Source organism: Monodelphis domestica, chromosome 6 (assembly GCF_027887165.1).
Source record: "Monodelphis domestica isolate mMonDom1 chromosome 6, mMonDom1.pri, whole genome shotgun sequence".
NCBI classification, from domain to species: domain Eukaryota; kingdom Metazoa; phylum Chordata; class Mammalia; order Didelphimorphia; family Didelphidae; genus Monodelphis; species Monodelphis domestica.
Genome location: NC_077232.1, coordinates 195,867,811 through 195,894,585, shown reverse-complemented (window position 1 = coordinate 195,894,585; position 26,775 = coordinate 195,867,811). Strand labels below are relative to the sequence as shown.

Below are 26,775 nucleotides of genomic sequence, written 5' to 3'. Positions count from 1 at the left end.
GCACTTATGAGACTCTACAACTTGGCTCCAGTCTAATTTCCCATTAGTTCCTCTTTTATCTCTGTGTTGTAGCCAAAACGGTCTACTTGCTGTTCCTGAACTCAGCATTTGTACATGCTGCTCCCCAAGCCTGAAATGGTTTTTCTCCTCTTTGGATCTGAGGATCCTGATCTTTCTCCAAGTGTCTGTCCTTCCAGATGACCTAATATTTACTGATCTGTGAATCTATTATAACCTCTTCTCCAGAATGTAAGCTCTTTGGAGGAAGAGAACATTCTTATTATTGTCTTTGAATGTTCAATGTCCAGCACATAGTAGGTGCTTATTAAATGTCACTGAATCCAACTGGATTGTCTCCCCTCTCTAATCCTTTCTTTAGGTCACCGCCATAATAATCCTCATGCGAGATGGGCTCCCATCATTCCTTCTACCCTTTGAAGACCTCATCTCCTGCTTGAAGACTTCCTCGTCTTTCCCTCACCCCCTCAGCACTAATGACCTCCCCCAGGCCTCCTCAGCCCTTGTTCTGTAGCTCCCAATGTACTTGGGGGGTAATGCTGCATTATGGTATATCTGTTTCTCTCTCAGCCATCAAACAACATTGGAAGGCCCATCTTCTGTTTTATGTATGCGTCATGAGTTTCATAGCACCTAGCACAGTGCTCTCTGGATTACAGGTTTACTTCATGGGATGGGGGGAAGGTCAGTGAGGACTCGGCCTTCAGGAACATCTCCATTCAAGGGTGGCCAGCCCCAGCCTGAGGGTCAGACACTGCCCTTTGCCTGTTTTTTGTAGTCTATGAGCCAAGAATTGTTTTCATATTTTTCAATAAGATAAAGTTTTATTGTAAAATGTAAAAAACATGCTTAGTTCCTGGGTGGTACAAGACAGGGGAAGGGCTAAAGCTGGCCTCCAGGCTGTAGTTTGCTGACCATCACCTTCCATGGATGTTGGGTCCGCCTGCTCCCAAGCACGCAGAGCTGCTCCTCACTTCAGAGCCCAGGCAGGGATTCTAGGACTGTTTTTGACTGTTTTCTGGCTGTGTGGGGAGGAGATGCCCTTTGATTGGCTCATGAGTTGGAATTTAGTGAACGATGAAGACAAAACTCACCAATGAGTTATTTCTCCCCGACTGGTTCAAGTGGGAAATAGGAAGTGCTTTGGTCTCTGGGTGGGATGGGAGGCCTTGAGAGCATGATGGGGAGGTGGCTTTAGTCTCTGCTGTATCTACTCTAGCTTGTGCTTAGGGGAAGGATTATTGGAGAAGCCAGAAGCCCAGGGGCAGGCTGTTTGACTCAGCACCTTTGTGCATCAAGCTGGCAGCTTAGACGTCATGTCCTGCAGCAAGGGAACCACCTGTCCAGCTCTGCCACCATGGGAAGTGACCTTGGTGTGGCAAATGCATTAACCCCACTAAGTTCACTTCCAGTGCCCTACGAGGTATAGGAAAGAGTCTATTCCCCAGTTAGGGGCTATTTGGCACTTCAGGCCCGCCATCATGGTTTCAGAAAATATCCCAAACTAATTTGGGTTAATTAGTCAAAATGAGAGTGGAGTGCTCATCCCTGGGTCAGTCACGGATAAAGGAGAGAGACACTGTAAGTGGTGATTGCTCTTAGGGAGAATGTCCCAGTACAGGAGCTTAAGCCAATAGTTTTAGAAAAGATACCCACGACCCCTTAGAAGTATCCCTGGAACTCTGAAGGGGAAGACAGCTACCCTTCTGGAGACTGATTTCTGAATGTGAGCGAGGAACTGGCTAGGAATTCCTAGTTTACATATGTGCTTCACACGAATGAATGAATGAATAAAACAGGACTCAGATTCTTCTTCCCAGGATAGGACTGAAGTTTCATACCACTCACTTTTATCCTTCAAAACAATTAAAAAACCCAACAACTTTTTCCTTTCAAAGTTTTCCAGAAGAAGAGTAGGTTTATAAATCTAGAGCTATAGCTAGAAGGGACCTTAGAGACCACCTAGTCCAATCTTCTCCTTTCAAAGAACTGAGGTTAGGAAAAGTTAAGAGACTTGCCTAAGCTTATCTCTTTCCAGAATACAGTTCTCATAAAATAATTGGATTCATAGTTCAGAGTGCTAACCACCATACACCATGGGCCTGTGGTTAATTAACTAATTAAAGAATGAGGTAGAACTCTAACTCCAAGTAAAAAAAAATTGGACTATAAGATTATAACAGAGAGGGCACTAAGTGAATTTCTCTCTCTCTCTCTCTCAAGATACATAGAGTCCAATATATTTGATTATTGCCTTCCCTGAAAATGTTTTAATTATATACAGCAAAATGAACCATAAAATAAATGTTGTCACTTATTTTTATACTCAGTGCAGGCAAAGATGTTTACTATGAACTGTACAAGTCCCTAAAATATCATAGAAACTGAAAGAAAAATCCTTAAAAGACCTTTTAATTTTTCAAAGTCAACCATTCCCTACTACATAGCTTACATACATACATACATACATACAAACCCCAGACTTACAATTCATCTAGTTTCTGAAGAGGGGCAAAACTATTTTCATTTAAATGGTTGATTTCATTTTTTCTCATTACCCTGAAAGAACAAAGAAAAAAAATACTTTAGCCTTTTGACACCACTGCCACAATATGAGATAAAAGGATGACTATTCATTAGGAAAAGCAAAGCTATTGTGCATCCAAATCATGTTAGTTTATTTTGTTGGACTGAGATATCTTAGAGATACTGGAAGAACAACTGAATTCATTTGAGCCTGGGTTGTCTTGAAGTTCACAAATGGGATAAAAGAGTAATGATGCAAATTCTCCAGTGTCATAGAAGAAAGGTTTATAACATAAATAGTGAAAACCTCCCTTGTGAAAATAGAGACCAGCTCACACAAACATTACTATTTTGGGGAATTGTCTCATCCCTGGGGCATCATGAATGTCTCACAAAGTGTTTTTGCTCATGGTAAACCCTCAAGAGTTTTAAATTTGTTTGGACTTTCTCTTCTGCAGCTGCTTAAGAAAGTCCTTTCTTGTTCCCAGGTGGAACAGTTCAGTCATTAGGCTCCCACTTTTAGACCTTCTCCCTCCCATCCTAGCTAAAATATATAAAAGGCTTCCTTGTACAGAGATTCAGAAGGTTTCTATTGCCATAAATGCAATCACTAGCTTATAAATTTGTTCTTTCCCTACTTGTTAGGTACTAATTCCATTCTTCTTCCATCTCCTTCCAATATCCCCAGTATTATTGGACAAAGAAAACTCAAGCATATATCCTGGAGTAAACATAATACACATGACCCCTGACAAACAATAGATTTAAGTAAGGAACAAATGCAAAGGCACGTAATAGGAATCTTAATTATCTAGAATTAATCTAGAATTTATCCCATTTTTTAGGGTAGTTAATTGGTTTCTAGTAGGGTCAATCCAGTAGTATGTGCTTTATTTAACTAATTTAAAGGAGATTATATGGTTAAGTTGCATCTTCTTCATCAAGCATTTTATATCTCTCCATTACTAGATAATAAAAGCAGGACTGAAGCCCTCAAAAAGTATAACATTAATATTTTGGAATATATAGATTAGAGTAGAAAGAGTAGAAGGAGCATTATTGGGCCACAAGAATCCTCTATTTTCTGGGACAGGGAAACCTTTTCACTCTGAAAGAAGACCTGCCTATCTTTTTTTCCCCTTCTTCTCCATGGGTGCTAACATGGATTTCAAATAAATCTTTTCCTATAGGAAAGCCTTTCAAGTTATAGATACCCTAGTGATACAGGAAAATCAGATTTCATAATACCCTAAGATATTATAGTATCACTTTTGATGCCTCTTGTACATTATGCTTTTTTGGTTGTTCAGAACTTAAGCTTGAACATTTTCACTCATTTTGTGTTTCAAAGAAGTTTTAAGCTGTCAATAATAACCATGAATTTGCTTACATTAGCTTCTTTTAACACATAAAATTCATTTTGATTGCAATGCGTGTGGACTATTACTTACAAAACAGTTAACGTACTGCAGGAAATGAAAGTCATGTTTCTTAAGTTGTGGATATGGTTGCCTTCGAAGTCTCTGTAAGATGAAAAATAATTTTTCATTAAAATAAATTTGGTTAAGATTTCATAGCTGATATTTTATCTCCCTTTCTCTGTTTGTCTGTCCATTCATCCATCCTTCCATCTGTCCATCCATCTATCTGTCTAGCTATTTATTTATTTACTTATCTGTATGTCTGTCTCACTGTCTGCCTCTGTCTCAGACTATCTATCTATCTATCTATCTATCTATCTATCTATCTATCTATCTATCTATCTATCTATCTATCTATCTATCTGTCTGTCTGTCTGTCTGTCTGTCTGTCTATTGTAATGATGTGGAAATAAGAAAATGGAAAAGCCTGCAAAAGAGATGCAATAGCTGAGACTGCTGAGCTGTCACTCAAAAAGAGAACATTCTATTTGGAATGATGTCCCAAAAAGACTGTTGAGAAAGGATCAGAAAAAACTGAAACTGGCTCTCTTTGCCTTTTGAGACCAAAGGAAGTCTGAGATCTCTTTGCTTTTGAGACAGAAAGGAGAAGGAGTCTCTTGGCTTGAAGACAGAAAGAAAGAAGGACAAAAGTCCAGCTCTCTCTGATTTCTCTGCTGTGATATAGTGACTGAACTTCCAGACCTGTTAATTCATTTTCCCAATTTGAACTATATTCCACCATCCTCCAACCTAAGAATTATTCTAGTATTAGGGATACCTTAAACCCTTTTTCCTTCCACTTCCTTATCTTTCTCTTCTTCCCCAAATAAACACTTACTTGATCTTAGGGAAGAGAAAGAGTATTTTATTTGAGACATCATAAACTCACCCTGAGTTGATTTAGAAAGACCAACAGAAAAAGCAAATAGAAAGGGAGGGAGGAAGGGAGGAGGAAGGGAGGAAAAGGGAGGGCAAAGGGAGGAAGGGAGAAGCCTTGATCTTTAGTTATCATTTATCATTTAAATAATCCCTTATTACACTATCTATCTGTCTCAGTGTCTCTCTATCTCAGGCTCTCCCTCTCTCTCTCTATCCATCCAATCCATCTATTTCCCCATGTCTGTATTGTTCACTACTGAGAGGATAATCTTCATTTTATAGTAGGAGGAAAATGTACATTCTCTTTTTTTGTCAATAAACACGTATTAAGCACCCACTATATATCAGACATTATGCTAAGCACTGGAGATACAAATATAAATAAAAGTAAAGACAGGCCTGGCCTTTAAGGAGTTTATAATCTATTAGATTATAAAACAACATCCAAAAGGATGTTGAAATCTTCTTCTTTAAATAGAGGTCCTGGAGCCCAGGGCTCTGCCCTCTAGTAAAAAGGTCCAACCAAAGGGGCAGAGGGAACAGATATGTGAGTACCAAACAGATTCAGTCTTGCAGTAGAATATGATTGCCCTAAGAGGAGTTGTTTCCTGGGTAAGGAAGGCATTCTGGAGAGTTCCAAAGTTGTCTAAAGGTAGTGTAGTTGCCGGGGAATAGGGAGAAAAACTATAACTTCTTGCTTTATATTGTTTATATATTATATATACTTCTTATACTATACTTGAACACTATATTTTAACTTCCAATAATAAAAATAATTTTAAAAATTCATTTTTCTCCTATATTCTCCCTTGTATTTTTTGAGTGGACAACCTGAATATAAAGGAAAAATAGAGATGTGAAAAATAAGAAATCAAAAAGAATGGAGGGGCGGAGTCAAGATGGCGGCTTAGAAGCAGCAAAAATTCAGACCTCTGAAAACCCTTCCTTAGCGATCACAAACTGAATGCTCCAAGGGGACTGAAATTCAAACTTAACAACAGGGCAGAGGCGGGGAACCCTCCTTCTGGACTCAAATCAAAAGGTACGCCCCCCCCAAAAGCCAAAATCTGAGAACACTCGGGTCTAAGGGGAAGGCAGAAGGAAGGTCCCAGGACCCCTACCCCCCAACCCAGAGCGCTGAGCCCCCAGAGGCAGCGGGAACCTCTGGGTGGGCAAAGGTGCTGGTTAGGAGGGTCTACATTGTGAACAGCGGGGTGCTGGGCTTGGACCAGCACAGGAGGCGAGGAGGCAGCCAGGGAGAGACTGGGGCACCCTGTGGCTGGGTCGTTCCATTTGGCTCCAGTCTCACCTGAGGTTTTTGCCTTGGGGCACATCCAGACCAACCCAGTTGAACATAATCCCATCAGGACTCCTCAGAGCTCAGGGAGGCCAGGACCCCATCTCCCCCTAGAGTGTAGGGCCTCCCACAAGGACAGGAACCTCCGGGCGGACAAAGGCACTGGGGTACCTTGCTGACAGTGGAGAAGCAGCTGGAGAGAACTGGAGAGAGCCTGGGTGGCCCAGCCTTCCAGGCCTCAGAGCACATACAGCCCAACCCAGCTTAACTTAATCCGATCAAAAGCCTCCAAAGGACAGGGAAGTTAGCATTCCTCCCCTAGAGACTGTACCAAGAGATCTGACAAAGCTTCAAGAGGAGAGACTGACAGACCCAAAACCAAAATAAAAAAAAGAGAGGATCAAGAGCACAGACAAATACGGGGAGCAAAGAAAGGGTAAACTCGAGCAAACAACAGAAAAAGAAGAAAGAAATTACAATAGACAGCTTCTGTACAGGTAATGAGCAAAGAGCAAATAAAACAGAGGGGGAGGGATCAGCAAAGGAAAAATCATAAATCCCAGCAAATTGAATACAGGCTTTGGAAGAACTCAAAATGCAATTCAAAACACAATTAAGAGAGGCTGAAGACAATTGGGAAAAGAACTTAAAAACTAAGATAAATCATCTGGAAACAGAAAATAGTGTCTTGAAAGCCAAAATCAACCAGCTGGAAAATGAGGCAAAGGAGATGAAGTATGAAGTGAAGAAGATGAAAGATGAGAAAAAGGAGATGAAAGACGAGGTAAAGAGGATAAAAGATGACCTCCAAAGAAAATCAGACCAAAAGGAAAAGGATGACCAAAAAGCCAAGGGTGAAATCCAGTCTTTAAGAACCAGAATAAAACAACTAGAATTAAGTGACCTCACAAGGCAGCAGTACACTATAAAACAAGACCAAAAGAATGAAAAAATTGAGGAAAATATGAAGCATCTCATTCATAAAACAGAGGATTTGGAGAATCGTTCAAGGAGAGACAATTTAAGAATCATTGGTCTACCAGAAGACCATGACAAAAGAAAAAGCCTAGACATCATACTACAGGAAATTATTCAAGAAAACTGCCCTGATATCCTAGAACAAGAGGGAAAAGTGGAGATTGAAAGAATCCACAGATCACCTCCTGTACTTAATCCCCAACTGACAAGACCCAGGAATGTTATAGCCAAATTCAAGAACTATCAGACCAAAGAAAAGATAATACAAGCTGCCAAGAAGAAGCCATCCAGATACCATGGAACCACAGTGAGGATAACACAGGATCTGGCTGCATCCATACTGAAAAACCTAAAGGCATGGAATATGATATTCTGGAAAGCAAGGGAACTAGGTCTACAACCAATAATCACTACCCAGGAAAACTGACTATATTCTTACAAGGGAAAGTATGGTCATTCAACAAAATAGAAGAATTTCAAGAATTCATAAAGAAAAGACCAGACCTGAACAGAAAATTTGATGTCCAAGCACAGAACTAAAGAGAATCATCAAAAGGTAATTAAAAAAGAGGGAAAAAAGAAAAACAATACAAAACAAACAAAAAAAACCCAACCCTTTTTTAAGAGACTCAATAAGTTAAAATGATATGCATCCCTATAAGAAAAGAGGTCATTGGTAACTCTTAAAAACTGTTGTTATTACCTGGGCAGCAAAAAGAAGCACACTTAGAGGGAACAGTGACAAACTGTATAGGATGAAAGGACAAGACATAAATAGGTATATAGATATATGCATGCATTAATACATACACATGTGTATACATATATATACACGTGTATATATATAGTATATATATATACATATAACTAGAGCTTAAAATAGGTCAATATTAAAAGAAATGGGAAAAGAAACAAATGGGGATAAATTTATATGTCACAAAGAAGCTCATGGTGGGAGGGGGGAGAACGTCAATACACTGGAAGGGTAAAGAGGTTGGAGACAGGAAAAAATCAACTTTTATGTGCTTTGAAATTGACTCAAAGAGGGAAAAACAATCCAATCCATTGGGGGCAGAGAATAGATTTGCGCCCTATAGGGGAGTATAAGGGTAACAAATGGACTGGGGGGAGGGAAGCAGTACAAGGGAGGGAGGGGCGGGGGGTTAATTTTAGAAAGACTACAGGGAAAATAAGGGGGGAAATAAAGAAGGGAGGGGTGTAGAAAGGGAAGTAAAATAAGGGTGGGAACTAGGGGGACTGATTAAAAACAAACATAGGTATAGAAGGAAATAGTGAAAGAAGAAAAGGCAGGAACAGGAGTAGAAATCAAAATGCTGGGTAATGTACAGCTAGTAATCATAACTCTGAATGTGAATGGAATGAACTCACCCATAAAATGTAAGCGAATAGCAGAGTGGATTAGAATCCAAAACCCTACCATATGCTGTCTACAAGAAACACACATGAGGAAGGTAGATATGCATAGGGTGAAAGTAAGATGGTGGAGCCAAATCTATTGAGCATCAACTGATAAAAAGAAGGCAGGAGTCGCAATCATGATATCTGACAGAGCCAAAGTAAAAATAAATCTAGTTAAAAGAGATAGGGAAGGTAATTACATTCTGATAAAAGGCAGTATAGACAATGAGGAAATATCTGTACTCAACATGTATGCACCAAATGGCATAGCATCCAAATTTCTAAAGGAGAAACTAGAGGAACTTAAGGATGAAATAGATAGGAAAACTATACTAGTGGGAGACCTGAACCTTCCTCTATCTGAACTAGATAAATCAAACCAAAAAATAAATAAGAAAGAGGTAAGAGAAGTGAATGAAATCTTAGAAAAATTAGAGTTAGTAGACATGTGGAGAAAAATAAATAGGGACAAAAAGGAATATACCTTCTTTTCTGCAGCACATGGTACATTCACAAAAATTGACCATGTATTAGGCCATAAAAACATGGCAAACAAGTGTAAAAGAGCAGAAATAATAAATGCAATTTTCTCAGATCACAATGCAATGAAAATAATAATTAGTAAGGGAACATGGAGAGGTAAATCAAAAATTAATTGGAAATTAAACAATACGATTCTCTAAAACCAGTTAGTTAAAGAACAAATCACCGAAACAATTAATAACTTCAATGAAGAAAATGACAATTATGAGACATCCTTTCAAAACCTGTGGGATACAGCCAAAGCAGTACTCAGGGGCAAATTTATATCCTTGAGTTCATATATTAACAAATTAAGAAGGGCAGAGGTCAATGAATTGGGCATGCAAATTAAAAAACTAGAAAGTGAACAAATTAAAAATCCTCAGATGAACACTTAATTAGAAATCCTAAAACTCAAAGGAGAAATTAATAAAATTGAAAGTCAAGGAACTATTGATTTAATAAATAAGACTAGAAGCTGGTACTTTGAAAAAACAAATAAAATAGACAAAGTACTAGTCAGTGTAATTTAAAAAAGGAAAGAAATAAACCAAATTGACAATATCCAAGATGAAAAAGTAGACCTCACCTCTAATGAAGAGGAAATTAAGGCAATCATTAAAAACTACTATGCCCAATTATATGGCAACAAATATGGCAATATAGGTGATATGGATGAATACTTACAAAAATATAAATTGCCTAGACTAAAAGAGGAAGAAATAAATTGCCTAAAAAACCCCATATCAGAAAAAGAAATTGAACAAGCCATCAAAGAACTCCCTAAGAAAAAATCCCCAGGTCCAGATGGATTCAAACATTCAAAGAACAACTAATCCCAATATCAAACATACTATTTGACAGAATAAGCCAAGAAGGAGTTCTACCAAATTCATTTCATGACACAAACATGGTACTGATCCCAAAGCCAGGCAGGTCAAAAACAGAGAAGGAAAACTATAGGCCAATCTCCCTAATGAATATAGATGCAAAAATCTTAAATAGGATACTAGCAAAAAGACTCCAGCAAGTCATCACAAGGGTCATCCACTAAGACCAGGCCTGATTCATACCAGGAATGCAAGGATGGTTAAAATGGTTAGGAAAGCCATTCATATAATTGACCATATTAACAAGCAAACTGACAAAAATCACATGATTATCTCAATAGATGCAGAAAAAGCCTTTGATAAAATACAACACACATTCCTATTGAAAACATTAGAAAGTATAGGAATAGAAGGGCCTTTCCTAAAAATAATAAACAATATATATCTAAAACCATCAGCAAACATCTGCAATGGGGATAAACTAGAAGCCTTCCCAATAAGATCAGGAGTGAAGCAAGGATGCCCATTATCACCTCTATTATTTAACATTGTACTGGATACACTAGAAGTAGCAATTAGAGAAGAAAAAGGAATTGAAGGTATTAAAATTGGTAATGAGGAGACCAATCTATCACTCTTTACAGATGATATGATGATTTACTTAAGGAATCCTAGAGAATCAACCAAAAAGTTACTCGAAATAATCAACAACTTTAGCAAAGATGCAGGTTACAAAATAAACCTGTTTAAGTCATCAGCTTTTCTATATAACTCTAACCCATTTCAGCAGCAAGAATTAGAAAGAGAAATACCATTTAAAATCACCCTAGACAATATAAAATACTTAGGAATCTATCTGCCGAGACAAATGCAGGAAATATATGAATACAACTACAAAATGCTCTCCACACAGTTAAAACTAGATCTAAACAATTGGAAAAACATTCATTGCTCATGGGTGGGATGAGCTAACATAATAAAAATGACAATCCTACCCAAATTAATTTACTTATTTAGTGTCATACCCATTGAACTACCAAAAAACTCCTTTACGGAATCAGAAAAAAACATAACAAAGTTCATTTGGAAGAACAAAAGATGAAGGATATCCAGGGAAATCATAAAAAAAATGCAAAGGAAGGAGGAGTTGCAGTCCCAGATCTTAAACTACAGTATAAAGCAGTAGTTATCAAAACAATTTGGTACAGGCTAAGAGACAGAAAAGAGGATCAGTGGAATAGATTTGGGGCAAGTGACCTCAGCAAGACAGACTATGATAAGCCCAAGAATCCCAGCTTTGGGGACAAAATTCCAGTATTTGATAAAAACTGCTGGGAAAATTGGAAGACAGTGTGGGAGAGATTAGGTTTGGATCAATACCTCATACCTTACACCACGATAAATTCAGAATGGGTGAAGGACTTGAACATAAAGAAGGAAACTATAAGTAAATTAGGTAAACACAGAATAGTATACATGTCAGACCTTTGGGAAGGGAAAGACTTTAAAACCAAGCAAGACTTAGAGTCACAAAATGTAAAATAAAGAATTTTGATTACATAAAATTAAAAAGCTTTTGTACAAACAAAACCAATGTAACTAAAATCAGAAGGGAAGCAACAAATTGGGAAATAATCTTCATAAAAACCTCTGACAAAGGTTTAATTACTCAAATTTACAAAGAGCTAAATCAATTGTACAAAAAATCAAGCCATTCTCCAATTGAAAAATGGGCAAGGGACATGAATAGGCAGTTTTCAGATAAAGAAATCAAAACCATCAATAAGCACATGAAAAAGTGTTCTAAATCTCTTATAATCAGAGAGATGCAAATCAAAACAACTCTGAGGTATCACCTCACACCTAGCAGATTGGCTAACATAACAGCTATGGAAAGTAATGAATGCTGGAGGGGATGTGGCAAAGTTAATTCATTAATTCATTGCTGGTGGGGTTGTGAATTGATCCAACCATTCTGGAGGGCAATTTGGAACTATGCCCAAAGGGCTACAAAAGAATATCTACCCTTTGATCCAGCCTTAGCACTGCAGGGTTTGTACCCCAAAGAGATAATAAGGAAAAAGACTTGTACAAGAATATTCATAGCTGAGCTCTTTGTGGTGGCAAAAAATTGGAAAATGAGGGGATATCCTTCAATTGGGGAATGTCTGAACAAATTGTGGTATATGTTGGTGATGGAATACTATTGAGCTCAAAGGAATAATAAAGTGGAGGAATTCCATGGAGACTGGAACAACCTCCAGGAAGTGATGCAGAGCGAAAGGAGCAGAACCAGGAAAACATTATACACAGAGACTGATACACTGTGGTACAATTGAAGGTAATGGACTCCTCCACTAGGGACAATGCAATGTCCCTGAACAATCTGCAGGGATCTAGGAGGAAAAAACACTATCCACAAGCAGAGGACAAACTGTGGGAGTAAAAACACCGAGGAAAAGCAAGTGTTTGACTACAGGGGTTTTAGGGACATGTCTGAGGAGAGACTCTAAATGAGACTCTAATGCAAATACCAACAACATGGAAATGGGTTGGAATCAAGGACATATGTGATACCCAGTGAAATTGTGCCCGTTGGCTATGGGAGAGGTGGGGGGGGGAGGGGGAGGAAAAGAAAATGATCTTTTTTTTCCCAATGAATGTTTGGAAATGACCAAATAAAATGTTAAAAAAAAAGAATGGAAAATATTATTGCAACTCTACATTATATGAATCAATTTAACACATTTTAATAATGGAGTTTAAAGCTGCATTTTACAGGATTCACTATGTGGTGTTGTGTCATCATGCCATAAAGACAAATTTAGATTATTGGTCAACACATAAGATTGAGAACTTATTATTAGTTCAGAGCAGCAGAAATACACTGTAGACAGATTTCTGGATAGTTAAGATCTGGGTTCAGATCCTACCTCTGACACCTCCTACTTATATGATGGCAGACACTCAGCTTTTGTCAGCTTTCTCTGTGAAATGGGGATAATCACACTATGTGTAAAGCACTCTGCAAACTTTAGTTTAATGAGAGTATTTAGGTTTTTTTCCTAGGATTTTAGTTGCCATGCCCAATTCATTATTTTTTCTTTCTTTGGCTGTTGAACATGCTTAAAAGATATTATTTTGCCATAAGGACTGTTTTGGATATGTCCAAGAAGTTATGATGTACATGATCGTATAGATCAATATTGATTTCGATCTTTTTTGTCAGTTGCATGTCAGTTGGTATCGATACTGCCTAAAAGGTGACTTTCTCTTATAGATGACGACTGATAGATTTGGCAGGAGACGGACTATAAAAAACAAAACAAAACAACCCATTTATTTAACTTGTTCAGGGAGCCAGGAAAGGAAAAGGAAATATAGATCAGTAGGAATTATATTTACCCTAAATCTAAGATGTCTAAATAATAACCCGGATCCGTAATCACTAAGGGTGATTGATCCTCCTTTAAAACTACTCTACACCTCTCTACCTAACCCAAATTATCTATCTGTCTACCTGATTCTAATATGTAAACTTCTTCAAACTGATTTCAAAATAAACGTAATTTGTCTCCATAAACTGTTTCCGGCTCACAGCAGAGGGTCCCGGATCTCAGCAAAGTCCGTGAACTTGAAGCTTCCCCTGTCTGAAGAACCAGCGCCATCTGGTGGCCATTTGTCTCTCTAACAGAGAAAAGCCTCTCATGAGCCAAAACTTTCTCCCTATCAAGATGTTAACTTCCAATGTCGTCTCTACTCTTCCCAGAAGGATCACAGGGGAAAACTTCCCACCTTCTCTCCGAGAGTCAGTTTCCCCAGAGAGTGACCAGTATGCTTAACTGTCCTCTTCTTGGGGCTTTTGGGAGTTCTATACCTCTGACCTACTCAAAATTCTACTCCCAAGAGTTAAAGGATCCTGGGTAAGTTTTGGAACTCTTAAGCTGGAGATCTTACTTTTAGAAATCTAGAATAACAAATTATTAGCTAATTAACAAATTAATCTTTACAGCAGTCCCAGAGTTGTCATTTTCTTTGATGAAAATCTCTGGGGTTTTTTTCCTGGACTATAGATTTTTAAAGGATTATATTATTTATAGCTTAATTTTTAATTAAGTTAAATAATTTTAAATTCTTTAGTGGCTCTTTATGGAATATAATTTTTATTAAATTGTGCTCAATAAAGGGTATATTTAATATTTTTTTCATGTATGAGGTTTTAATGCCCAAATTCACGGTCAGTTTTTATAATGGTGCCATTCAGTACTGACAAATATGCATATACTTTTCCATTCCCATTCATCAGAGATAATTTCTAAAAAATATGTACAATGTCTTATCTTTTTTTGGTTGCTAGATTTGTTTATGTCTGAATGGGTGTTATGAAGTCCTCAAACTATTGTAGTTTTACTATTTGTCCTTGTAAATCAATTTCTTTCAAGTATTTTAGAAAGCATGACACTGTTAAGTATTGAAATTAATTCATTGTTTAGCATTATGTAATTTTTCTATTTATCTTTCAATCAAGTTCATTTTGCTGTTGCTTTATCTGAGATCATAATTGATGTACCTCTTTTATTGAACAAAACTGGTATATAATATTTTGTTTTGGTACAATATTTAAACCCTGTGTGAATTTTTATACTTTAAGTATGTTTCTTATTAAAATATATATTGTTGGATTCTCCTTTCTAATCAACTCTGCTTTCCTCTTCTATTTTAAGGATAAGTTCATCACATTTACATTGCTAAGATGATTTTTGATTGCTCATTTTCTCCATTCTATAATTATATTTTTCTTTTTTTGATCCACTCCCTTCTCCTTAACAAAGAAAAGGAAGGCACAGAGAATCTCCCTCAACATTAGCATTTATGCTTGTCTTAATTTTTTCTGTCTCCCTATAATACAGGTTCCTACCTTCTCTCTTTTCTTTTACCGGCCCCCTGCAAGATCCCCCTTCATAGCTTGTACTTTGCTTTGTTTTTAATTAATCTTTCTCTTAATTCCCCTTTCTACTTTTCTAGTTATGTTCTGTTTCCCTGTAGAGTTTAAATATTTCTACACAAAACTCTGTGTGTTCTACATTATTTGGCTGGTTTAGATGCAAGTGAGGATCAAGTGATATTTGGTCCCCAATTCCTTCTTGATCACTTTGATTATGTGAGAGTTTCCTCCTTGCTTGTTAATGCATTTCCTTTTCCTTCTTTTATCAAAAATACTACTCCAAGTCCCTCTGTCTTATTTAACCTTATTTGTCTTATTTAATACCATTTATAACACTTGAAGACATTAGGATTTGAGGGGGCACATGTTTCTTCTCTTATAATACTGTGACCATTGTATAAAATGGGGATCCTGATTTTATTTCATTCATTGGTTCCTAAAAGTCTTGGTTTTCTCTGAAACCTTCTCCTTCATTGTTTCTTATAGCATAATAGTGTTCCATCATATTTATATACCTTACTTATTCATACATTTCACAATTGATGGGCAACCCCTCAGATTCCCATTCCTTGTCAGTGCAAAAGGAGTTATATTTTTGTTCATCCTTATTTAGAATTTGTTAAGCTTGGGGCTAATCCTACATTTTCTTTAATTTCCTTTTCTTCTCTCCTTTTCCATCTATCCTTATTGAAATATATTTCTGTACCTAACTTCGGGGTGTGTGTATGTATAGGTGTGTGTGCATTCTCCCCTTCTCTGACCAGTTCAGAGAGGGAGATTCAACTGTGAGCTCCTCACTGTTCCCCTGTTCCCACCTATTTGTTTAGATTTCTACTTGAGCATTCTGATAATAATATAAGATAATCCTTTCCCTCCCCCAAGGGTATTCTTCTTTCCTTACTTTTCCATTCTTCTTTTAAAATCACCAAGGCATCATAAAACCACTAAGTAGACTCCTTCTGTGACTCATGATGATAGGGTTCAGAAGGGACATGTGTAGAATCTCTCAGCATTAGAACTTAAGTATACTTTTGGCTCTAGGCATTGATCTGGCTATCCCCAATGCATGGAATGCTCTTTCTCTTAGACTCCACCTAATAGACTTCCATGGTTTCCTTTAAGCCTCAGTTAAAATCTCATTTTTTTACAGAAAGTCTTTCCGAACCCTTAATTCTAGTGCCTTCTATTACTTCCCATTTATCCCATATATAGTTTGTTTGTGTGTTGTCATCTCCATTGATTTGATTTTAAGTCTCTTGAGGGCAGGAACTCTTTTTTTTTTTTGCCTCTTTTTGAATCCCTAGTGCTTAGCATAGTACTTGGTTCCTCATGATTATTCACTCATGTTTATCCTTTTATGTTTCTCTTAATTCCTATCTTTGAACTTCAAGCTTCCTACATAGCTCTAGTCTTTAAAAAAATATCAGAAATGTTTAGAAATCTTCCATTTCATCAAAAATCCAATTTTTCCACCTGTAGGATTATATTCATTTTCACTGGATAAGTTTTTCTTTGCTCTAAGACTAATTCCTTTATAGTGGTGACCATTAAATTTTGTGTGATTCTGATTATGGCTCCTCAGAACTTAATGTCTTTCTTTCTCCTTTCTTGCCATAAATTTTTCTTTGACCTGAAAGTTCTGAATTTTGGCAATAATATTCTTGGGAGTTTTCAATTTGGGCTTCTTTCAGGAAGTGACCAGTGGATTCTTTGTTTCCTCTTTGCCCAATGGTTCTAAGAGATCTGAGTAGTTTTAAGCTTTCTTGAAATGCAAGATTTAAGTTCTTTTTTCTTTTGGTTCATGGTTTTCAGGAAGTCTAATGTTTCTTAATTTTTCCCCATTCTTGTTTTGGTTTCCAGGTCATTGTTTTTGCTATGTCTTACAGTTTTTTTTCCTTGTCTCATACAAATATATTTCTTTTCTATTTGGTCTTTTCTAATTTTCAAGAAGCCTGTTGGGGTGGAGCTTACCTGGCCCCTTTCCTTCCTGGTTTGGGGCCAGCCTCCTGCCTTCACCTTCCCTCTAGCCCCCTCCCCTGTCTAGCTGGCAGCTACTACTGTGGGATGAGTTCCTTGAAGAGTTTCTCTCCACTGAGTCCAGAAGATAGGCTGCAGTGGCAGTAGCCTGACACGGAAGCAGGTCTGGAAGGCAAGAGCCTGGGCACCAGCACTCTACATCAAGGAGAGCCACCTATCCTGGTTAGATGGATCTGGATTGGGATCTTCGATGGACTAGCCCACCATTAGTTTACACACTGTCTCCAGGGACCTAAATGCCTGTCCACAAGAGCACTTGTAGGTTATAGTCAGTGCTCGATTGGGAGAGGATGAACCCAAAGAACTAGAAGAAACTCCAATGGCCGAAGGGGAAGACGATGAGGAAAAAGATGAAGGTATTGAACCAGTTGCTGAGTTCAGATTTGTCCCCAGTGGCTTGTTGCAATGTGCGAGGGTCACGCTTTCCATCTAGATCCTGAAGATGAAGAGTCAGATGATTATGACTGAGAAGAATATGATGTGGAAGCACAGGACCAAGGACAGGAGGATGTTCCTACATTTTACACCCATGAAGAAGGATTGTCTCATGTAACTGCAGGACAAGGCTTGCTGGAGCGAATGGAAGGAATGCTTGCTCAGTCTGTGAACAGCCAAGGTAACATGGCTGGAGTAAGGAAAGAAGACTCAAATAAGGTTTATAAATACAGAATGGAGATAGATGCCACACTGTGGAGGATGCAGATGTTGATCATGGAGTGGAGAGGCAGGAGAAGCAATAACTTTTTCCCCTCTGTAATCATGACCTAAACCAATTCTTCAGACAGACATGTGGAGGCCATATGAATCACCACCAGCAGAAGCTTACGATCTTTATTAACGGAAGTGGCTGAATTCACCCAAGAAGGTATTTACAGTTTATCTTTGACTCAAGAATCCTGTGCCCAGGTGTGGTCATCTAGGTCTATAAATCCTTCCCTCATAGTACTCATCTGTAGGGTGGCAATCCCACAAGGTACAGGGGTAGAGAAAAGAAGTAGAGGTGCAACCGGAACATGCTGTATGCCACACCCAGGTATGTTTGTATATTCACACACAAATGCATTACACCCGTATATACACGTGTACATGCATACATGTTTGGGTCTAGCAGTACGTGCTCCTTGAAAAGAGTCAGAGGTCTCAGAGGCTTGCCTCTGCTCATTTGTTCTCTAAATCAATCAGGTAGCTACCCATAGGGAATATCAAAGCCTGATTAGCTTCTATGAGTAGCCTAAATAACTTCTACCTCCATGACCTCCATGAACGTAAGCTGGGAGCTTCTGACAAGCTCTTGCTATTTTCACAGTTCTCTTTGTCTGAAAGATGAATTTTATAATTCTAGTCTGTTGTAACAAACGAGTTTCAAAAGCTATCCTCTCTTAGGTTCCTCTGAAAATTTAAAGAGGCTGGGATGAGATCCTTAAAATTGAAGATGAGAATTCTTTTATCTTTGTTACAGCTAAATAAATAAAATTAGGTTTTGCATGTTAAAAAAAAAGAAGGTTGATACTGGGGCTAGGTTTTATGTCTTTTGTGCCAAGCAATTCCCTGTCCAATTCTTTCTTCCTTAGCTCTAATTTCGTTGCCATTTTTTCTAGTGCTCTTATTTAAAACACACACATACACATGTGTGAATATGTGTAAAATTAAAAAAAAAACTTCTTGCTTCATCTGTTCAAGGAATTCTAATTGAATTTGTGCCTGCACTGTGGACTTAATTTTTTTCCTTTTGCTTGCTTATAGATGTTTTAGAATAATTTTCTTCTTCTGGGTTTGTATCTTAAGCATCCTTGTCACTACAGTAGCTTTTTATGATGGAGTTGTTTGGTCCTTCTTCCAGCCTATTTCCTGACTTCAGATTTTATGTTAGGGCTAGCTCTCTTCAATTTTGGAGAGGAGATCTGGGGTGGTCTTGTTTTCTTGGAGATATTGGGGATCAGGCTCTCAGCAACAGACTGTTTCCCATGCAGAGAGTCAAGAGAAAATGGTTTTTATCCTGAACCCTGAAAGAGCAGCATTTCTTTAGACTACAAATATCTGAGGTATAACAGATAAAATCTAGTCCCAGTTTCTGTCTTAACAAACCATACAGTTTCTATTCCTCACAAAGGAGGAAATTGCAGTGTTTTTTGAAAATGTGAAGGAAGGTATTCCAATTCATATCTTTCTAAATAAATTTCTATGACATGGGCTTCCTAGGTCCTTGTGGTAAAGTATACATTTTTACATTCTTTTAGTTTCTTTTTTTACAATAACTCTCAGAATCCCAGTGCTTGTACCAGGTAAGAAATAAAAAGCAATGAACTCATGTGGCTGCTGCAGCTTAAACTTGGAGTCCAAGCTTCCCCTTGTCACTATTCCCAATGATGGTGCTTAAAGTTGTATTGCAATAAACCAGGTGACAAGGGGTGTGCAGCCCTCAGTGGGCATGGGAGAGCAAGAGGGGACAGAAACTAAAAGTGCTTTTCCTTCTATCAAGCAGCCTTGAAACAATTATTGACTCTTCTAGTCACCAGAACCAAGAGAAATTGCATCCAGCTCCTGGGGTTATCTACTCTCCGATGGATATCAGTGCCCACTAGAGATGATTTGTGAATAGACTTTGTCTCCTGGGACCAAATGCTGTGGAAAAGACTTTTCTTATTATTTGAATTATTTTGAAAATTATTATGAAAATAATTAGAATTAATTGTTGTTAATTGAACTGATGCCAATCATCTTAGATGTCAACTGAGCCCACAAAGTTCTGGGTTCTCTAGGAGTTACCAGGGAGAGCTCAGCTTGAGTGGTTTGAAACATATTCCTCTGGTGACAGGTAGCTAAAAGTATTTTCTTCTCTTTGCTCATTTCATTGAGTTGCAAGAAAGCATTATGAAAAGTTGAAAACATGTAATGACCAAAGAGGGCAGAATTCTTGTAGTATCCACAATATTTCCTGCCTGATTTTGATCAAACCCCACTTGGCAGCCATTTTTGAACTTCTCTTTCCAAATGGCTTTGAAGTAATTCCAATGAACTTCTGAGTGGTGAAGAGAGTCAGTAGCTTTGCCTGCCTCATCTCTTCACTGGGTTGCCATGTGCCCGTTCCCGAGTTCCTCGTTGTAATAGTTATTCTTCCCTGCTTTTAGGTAAATGAATATTGGGAGCCAGAGTGAAGGAGGCTATGACCTTGGTGTCTCTGAAAGGTTGGAAGAACCATTAGAGGCTTCCTCATCCAGGAAGGGTGTCACCTCGAGCTGTGGGTAGCAGTAGCTGAGTCTAGTCAGTAGAAATGGACAGGAGAGGAGACTGGTTTCAACCAACCCAGCAGCGAATAAAACAGGTAGCCAAGACACTCTTGAAAGGAGCTAGCACAGGTGACTGAGGGAGGAATTCCTCCATTGGTTTTGCTGTACCAAAAAGGGAATTTGGTAGGGACTCTTCCAAGTGGAAAAGGCCTTCTAGGTTGTGGAGTCTCAAGATAATCTTGCTTCCACTTGTTTCTTATAAAAACCGTTTCAGTACTTTATACCTGAGATGAGTCCACTTCATTCCCCCCTATGTTGAGAGGAATTTTAAAAACCTACTATTTTCCCCCAGTATTTTCTCAGTAAATATTTCCCCAGTAAATATCCCTTTGTAAGAGGTGATTTATATTAGTTAGTTGATTGATACTGGGGGGGGACATGTTAACTGGTTGATTGATATTGGGGAGCACATCAGATGAGGGATTTACGAGTGATAATTCTAGAATATCACAAATTCTTAGGGTTTCCCCCTAGGAGCCTGATGGGAACAGTCAATAGCTGTAGGGATAGATTATGGTTTGAAGAATGAACCCAGTAGACAAAATTTGTAGAATTCTTTCTCACTCTGAAATGGTCACTATATCTCTTGTTTATACCTTCTCTGGAATTGTTTCTGAGGCTAGGGGATCTAGAACTAGGGGAAGCGGAATCTATGCTTTCTGCTGATGAAGCATTCAGTATTCTTTGGTTGAAACAATCTTTGGTTTGTAATACATGCAGAAATGCAGCTTTTGTAGGAACGTGTACCTCAGTGAGATAATTCCTCATTCAGAAATGTTTAGGCTTTACTTAACAAAGATAATGTTGTGTTGTTTTCTCCTGTGCCCGGGGCTTTTTTTTCTTCTTTTTTTTTTTGGTTGTTAGGATCAGAGAGCTAGAAGGAAAGAATCTATCCTCTTTGGTTATTACTGGTTATTAATCACTGTACCAGAAGGATCTTCTGAAGACTTGTCTTCTCACAAACTGTGTATGTACCTACTAAGATGGAGTTTACACACATTTCATCTGGCTTTGAATGTAAATGACAGAATTAAGTTGATAAGACTCATTTTCAATGCTTTCTCCTCTGTTTTAAGTTGTTTTCATATGTTGAAGAAGAGAATTGTAATATCTGATTTACTTAAACATTAAGGAAGCTGTCCATTGTTAGTACAATTTTTTTTGGAAATGTTTGGAACAATTAGAAAATAAAACAAACATGAGGAAGAAAAGAACATTTCCCTAGTTACTTACACAGCCACTAACTTGGTTCAGAAACCTTTCACCTGTACTACTAGAAGTCTTTGAACTGATTTTTCTTGTCTTAGATCTCTTTCCATGCCAGTCCATTTTCTACTTTAGCTGCCAAATTGATTTTTTTAAGTCTGACTGGGTCAGTCTCTCCCACTCTAAAAAAGTATTGCCTTTATTTAGTTTTAGGGTCTAATATACATTCATTTATTTGGCATTTGAGCCTTTTAAAAACTTGGCTCCTTCTTCTCTCTTGTTTTTTTACACAATCTCTTCTCATGAGCTTTGCAGTTCAGCCACACTGGCCTACTTGCTATTATTTGTAACATAGTACTCCATCTCCAATCTGCCTTAATTGTCCCCCCAGATCTAGAATGCTTTACACCTCCTAATTGCTTCTTTTTTTAAAATTTTATTTTTAATCAATTTATTTTTTTGCTGGGCTTTTTATAATTTAGAAATTTTTATTTAGTCAATTTAGAATATTATTCCTTGGTTACAAGAATCATATTCTTTCCTTTCCTTCCCTCCCCTACCCCTTCCCATAGCTTCTTCTTAAATTCAATCTCTGGCTTCTTTCAAGATTTAGCCTAAATGTTACCTTCTGCAAGAGGCCTTTCCTAGTCCCTGGGCTGCTAAGTGCCTTCCCTACAACAGTGCTTTCTATCTACTCTATGTATCTTTTATGCATATTGTATATTGATATTTGTTTTATATTTTCTATTAAAAGGTAAGCTTATTTGAGGGCAAGTACTATTTTTTGCTTTTGTATCTGTAGCATTTACTACACTTGACACACAACAAGCACTTAATGATCTGATTGATACAGTTGGTTAAAAGGCTAATCACAACTGGTTGCATATTAGAAATAATGCCCAGTTATGTGAAGCAATAGTCCTATTGCATCTTTTACCGGTTACAGTTATATCCAGAGAATTACATTTCTGGGCACCACATTTTAAGAAGGATGTTAAGATTAAGGTACATTTAATCTGGGGGAGAATGGCTGGAAATGCTTACAATCTTATGCCGGTAACTTTGCAAAATCAAAGACTCTCCATCTTGTAAGGGGCCTGAGCAGCCATGTGGTTCTACCCATATGCCAAAAAGGATATTTTTCATAAGAAGTAGTCATCCAACTTTTGCTTTAAGAGTTCTAGTGAGGTGAAAGTCACCACCTCCCTGAGTAGTCTCTAACACTTTGGTACAATTCTAATTGCTAAAAAATTTTCCTTGTATTTCAGTATGCCAAATGGACCAGAGATCTCACTGATGTGAGCATTTGTTCAATGATGTAACTCAAAGCCCATCTGTGCTTGTCCATCCTGTACCTCTCTTCTGTTTTTCCACATGTTTGTCAAGGGACCCTACCCAATGTCCTGGAAGATCTCTGAATTTTCTTTACATTATGCATAAAACAGTGGAACCTACAATGGACAGTTTATCTCTCAACTTTGCTATGTGACTGGACATTTTTTTTCTGGTCATATATTTTGATGACATCCTTTAAATGTTTTGTACAAAATTCCCAATTTGAAACACCTTTCTACCTGTTTATATTCATAAAACACCTTTTCTCCATTGTTGTTAGATTCTGAGCATCTGTAATGTTCCATTAACTCATAGATGTGTGTAACCACCAAAAGAATAGAATGTTTGTGTTAAAAAAAGATGGACTACTCTTTTAAGAAGGCTGTTCAAATAAATTTGTAGTTTCCCCAAAACAATCCAACCCATTCCTCTTTTTGAATTTGGGGCTTAACTCATTTTCCATTTGTAGGGTCTGGCCTCCATAAGCATACTTATGAACTTTGTAGGTTCTCTATTTGACTTCACATGAGTCTGGATAAAGTTTGGAAACTTAGCTTTTCTTTTGTGCATAGCTAGGTTAAACTCCTTTGAGAGATTTCTGAATGTCGAGTCTCTGTAATGTCCCAGGACTTGATGCAATTTGCCACAACCATTCACAAACAAGCACTGGAAATACCTCAATCTCTAAAGGGCATCTCTTTTTGACTTGTATTCTGTGCTGGATCTCCATGAGTCAGACGCCTTTGGTAAATGTATGTCTATCAAGGTTAAATATGCAGTTTTTTTTTTTTTTTGGCTATTTCCAACTACTACTTCCAGTTTTGTCTTCTGAGGCTCAGCATAAGTCATTTAAAAGTTCTTCCACCTGCAACCTTTCAGATACATGTTTCTTCAGATTGTAGACAAGCTAACTTTAGAACTAAGGCTAATTAATAAACCCTCATTCCTATTTTCTTCCTGCTTCTTTCAGGAATTACTCCAGTAGTAGTATACCCTCTGTAAAAGTATATTACCTAGTGGGGACAACTAATGGCTCCAATAGATGAGCCTTTTAACTTATCTCCTTGGAAATCAAACTACCAGCCATTTCCTGAAGCCTCTCCATTACAGACATGTATGCCAAGTATTTCAACTCCAGAGACTAGGCTTTCACTCCTACTTCCTTTGCCTTATCCCAGGATTTAGTCCTTATCACTTGCAATTTTCTCTCTTGTCTTAAGCTAGTACCCATTTGTATCTTTCCCTTTCCCCCCTTCCCAATACTATTTTGTGTTGTCTCTCCATTAGAATGTAAGCTCCTTGAGGGCAAGGACTGTTTTGTTTGATTTAACATATATCTCCAGAGTTTAGCATAGTGCCTGGAAACCATCCATTCTGTTTTGAGATGGTTTGGTAGATCCAACCCATTCTATTGGTATGGGTAGGGAAAGCAAACAGTTTAAACAAAAATAATAAAAAGCTTGAGTCATGAGAGAATCAGGCATTTTGAACTATAGATACTTTAGGCAACACAGTTTCTTGCTCATTGCCACTTTTTTGAGTTTCAGAACTCTATAGACACCTTGGTACCTATCAATCCAGTCTATGTAAAGTGGATAGATTATTTTCTACCTCCCCAGGTTTCTTTTCATTTCTTATTGTTTCAAACACTATAAAAATTGACACAAGACAAAATTTTTCCAGTCTCCAATTTCTAAAACCTCTATGTAGCTTTGCATTCTACTAACCACTCTTCCCTATTCATAGTGACTCATGATTCAAACTAAGAACCCAAAAGAAAAACATGGAGACAAATTCCTAACTGTACCCTAGGCAAAATTTTTCCTAAGAGGAGGTAATTTGCTTTTACAACTTCTGCTAGCTTCCATTACTGCCTGCTGACCATTCTTTCTCGTTTTTTCATCCTGGCCCAGCACTGTTATTTGTTGATTGTTTATATTAAAGTTATTTTGCAAATGACTGCTTAAAACCACCTATTAAATAGGCTCATAGCCTTAGGGCCTTTCGAAATCTGGCATTCTTGGTTCTCCTATCTCCCTAATGATTCCTTTTTTTGAACACTGTAATTCCTCCTCTTCTGATCTATAAATGTAGGTGTTTCTCAAGAGTCAGCCCTTGATAACACCATGCATCAGGTTTGGAGTTGAGGGAAACTAAGTTTTCCTGCCTCAAATATTTAGTTGCATGACCATAGACAAGTCACTTAACCAATCAACCTCAAATTACCTTAGAGCTGTTTTAAGATCAAACAAGATCATGTGATGCTTTACAAACCTTAAACTATTCATAAATGTTAGCTATTATTAATAGTTGTAGTTCTAGTAATAGTCATTGTCATACTCATAGTAGTCATCATCTCTCTCCTTATTCACATTTAGCTATAAATTCTACCTTTATGCATATTATTTACAAATCTTTATCTCCAATCTGGACTTTCCTGGTCTCTAGAACTATTGTTTATAGAACATCTGCTCCTGGATGTTCCATTGGTACCTGATATATAACAACCTAAAATGAGGTGAACTATTCCTCAATCTTGTTCTTCCTTCTGCCTTTTTTTTTGGGGGGGGGTTTACAGTATTTCTCAGTATTATTCTCAGTCAAAGACAGTATTGTCTTTGACTCTTCTCATCTCTAGCCTCCCTCTAGCCTTTTGCTTGAATATCTGTGGGAAGCATACTACTTCCAAAAATAGCCTATTCCTTTGCTGGACAGCTCTAAGTTGTTAGAAAAAATTCTTTATATACTAAGGGAGAAATTGGACTAAATGGCTTCTAAGGATTCTTTCAACTCTATAATTCTATGGTAATGAAGGCTAATAAATTCCAGTACAAGTCCTGACATATTAACCCTGATGGATAATCTTAAAGTCTCTGGTCCTTTGTATATTTCCTTCCATGGGGAAAAAGATTGGCTTTGTGAGCCATACTCCCTATAGCAGTGATGGCAAACTTTTTAAGGATGGAATGCTGGGCCCCACTGTACCTTCCATATTGAGTGCCATGCCTCCCCCTTTCCCCACACAGGGGAGGAAGTACTTCCATTGGGCTGCTGGGCAGAGAGTGGGCAAAGTGAGTAATAATGTCCTCAGCACAGGTGAAGAGGGAGAAGGGAGTGGCCTGAGTGTTCCACTCCCCTCCAACTCTGCTGCCTATGAGCCACCTACCTTACCCCCTGGGAACTCCCATTGGGCTGCTGGGCAGAGGGGAAGTAGATGTGAAAAAATGTCATTAGATGAGGTGGAGAGGGGGAGAGGAGCAGCTCTGCCTGAGTCTTCCTGCCTTTCTAGTAATTAACTCTGGGGGTGGGGGGTGGGGAGGAAGGCTGACTGAATGCCCACAGACAGTGCTTTCTGTGCCATAGGTTAGCTTTCACTGCCCTAGAACTTTATTTTTTCATCAGATTCTATAGCTACAATTCTGGTGACTGTCAAATAGCTGCTAGTAGTGCTTTCACTATTAAACCTTACATATGTACTCTTCAAGTTGATTTCATCTAGTCACTTGATTCCCACCAAAAAAACAAAAACAAAAACACATTTTTTACTGTGGAAAGAACATTAGATTCAGAGATAAGAGTATCTCAGTTTCAAACTTGGCTTCTTCCCTTAGCTGATGAGGGGGTTAGAGCAAATAGCCTCTGAGGTCCTTTCTAGCTCTAAAATCATGGTTTGATTTGCATTTGAGTATTAAGAGGAAATGTCATGTGGAAAATCTATTTGGCACAGGTTGGTGTCTATTTCAGATTTATCCTAATACTTCACTATATGTACTGCTAGGTTGTTGTGATGGACGTCCTTTGTTATCTGTGAAAGACCCTGATGTCTATAATTATTTACATTTCTGTAAAAGGCGTGACCAGGATGGTCCTGAGAAAGTTTAATAAGAATAAGAGAATGAGTGAGGATTTTGTTGTGGTATTAAAAATATTTTCTTAGAGAAGGTCCAAGATATCTGTGGACATCTATGGGACAGGGAAATGATTCACAAAAAAAGATGACAAAAAACCCTGACTCTCCCTGTCCCAAATGATTTCTTGATGGGTACAAAATAGGTCAAGTTTTAATGTTTGGCAG

At 37.9% G+C, this 26,775-nt stretch overlaps 1 protein-coding gene and 1 pseudogene across 2 annotated transcripts in view; one reads left to right on the top strand and one right to left on the bottom strand.

Moving 5' to 3' along the window:
* RXFP1 (relaxin family peptide receptor 1) overlaps positions 1-26,775 on the bottom strand; it is a 203,815-nt gene that overhangs the window by 21,985 nt on the left and 155,055 nt on the right. For both annotated transcript variants that reach the window (XM_007496175.3, XM_007496177.3), the window contains 2 exons: positions 3,996-4,067; positions 2,506-2,577 (listed from right to left, as the gene is read on the bottom strand). In XM_007496175.3, the coding sequence (XP_007496237.1) occupies positions 2,506-2,577; positions 3,996-4,067 (144 nt within the window). The remainder of the gene's footprint in view (positions 1-2,505; positions 2,578-3,995; positions 4,068-26,775) is intronic.
* On the top strand, positions 15,177-25,300 carry LOC130455077 (methylosome subunit pICln-like; annotated as a pseudogene).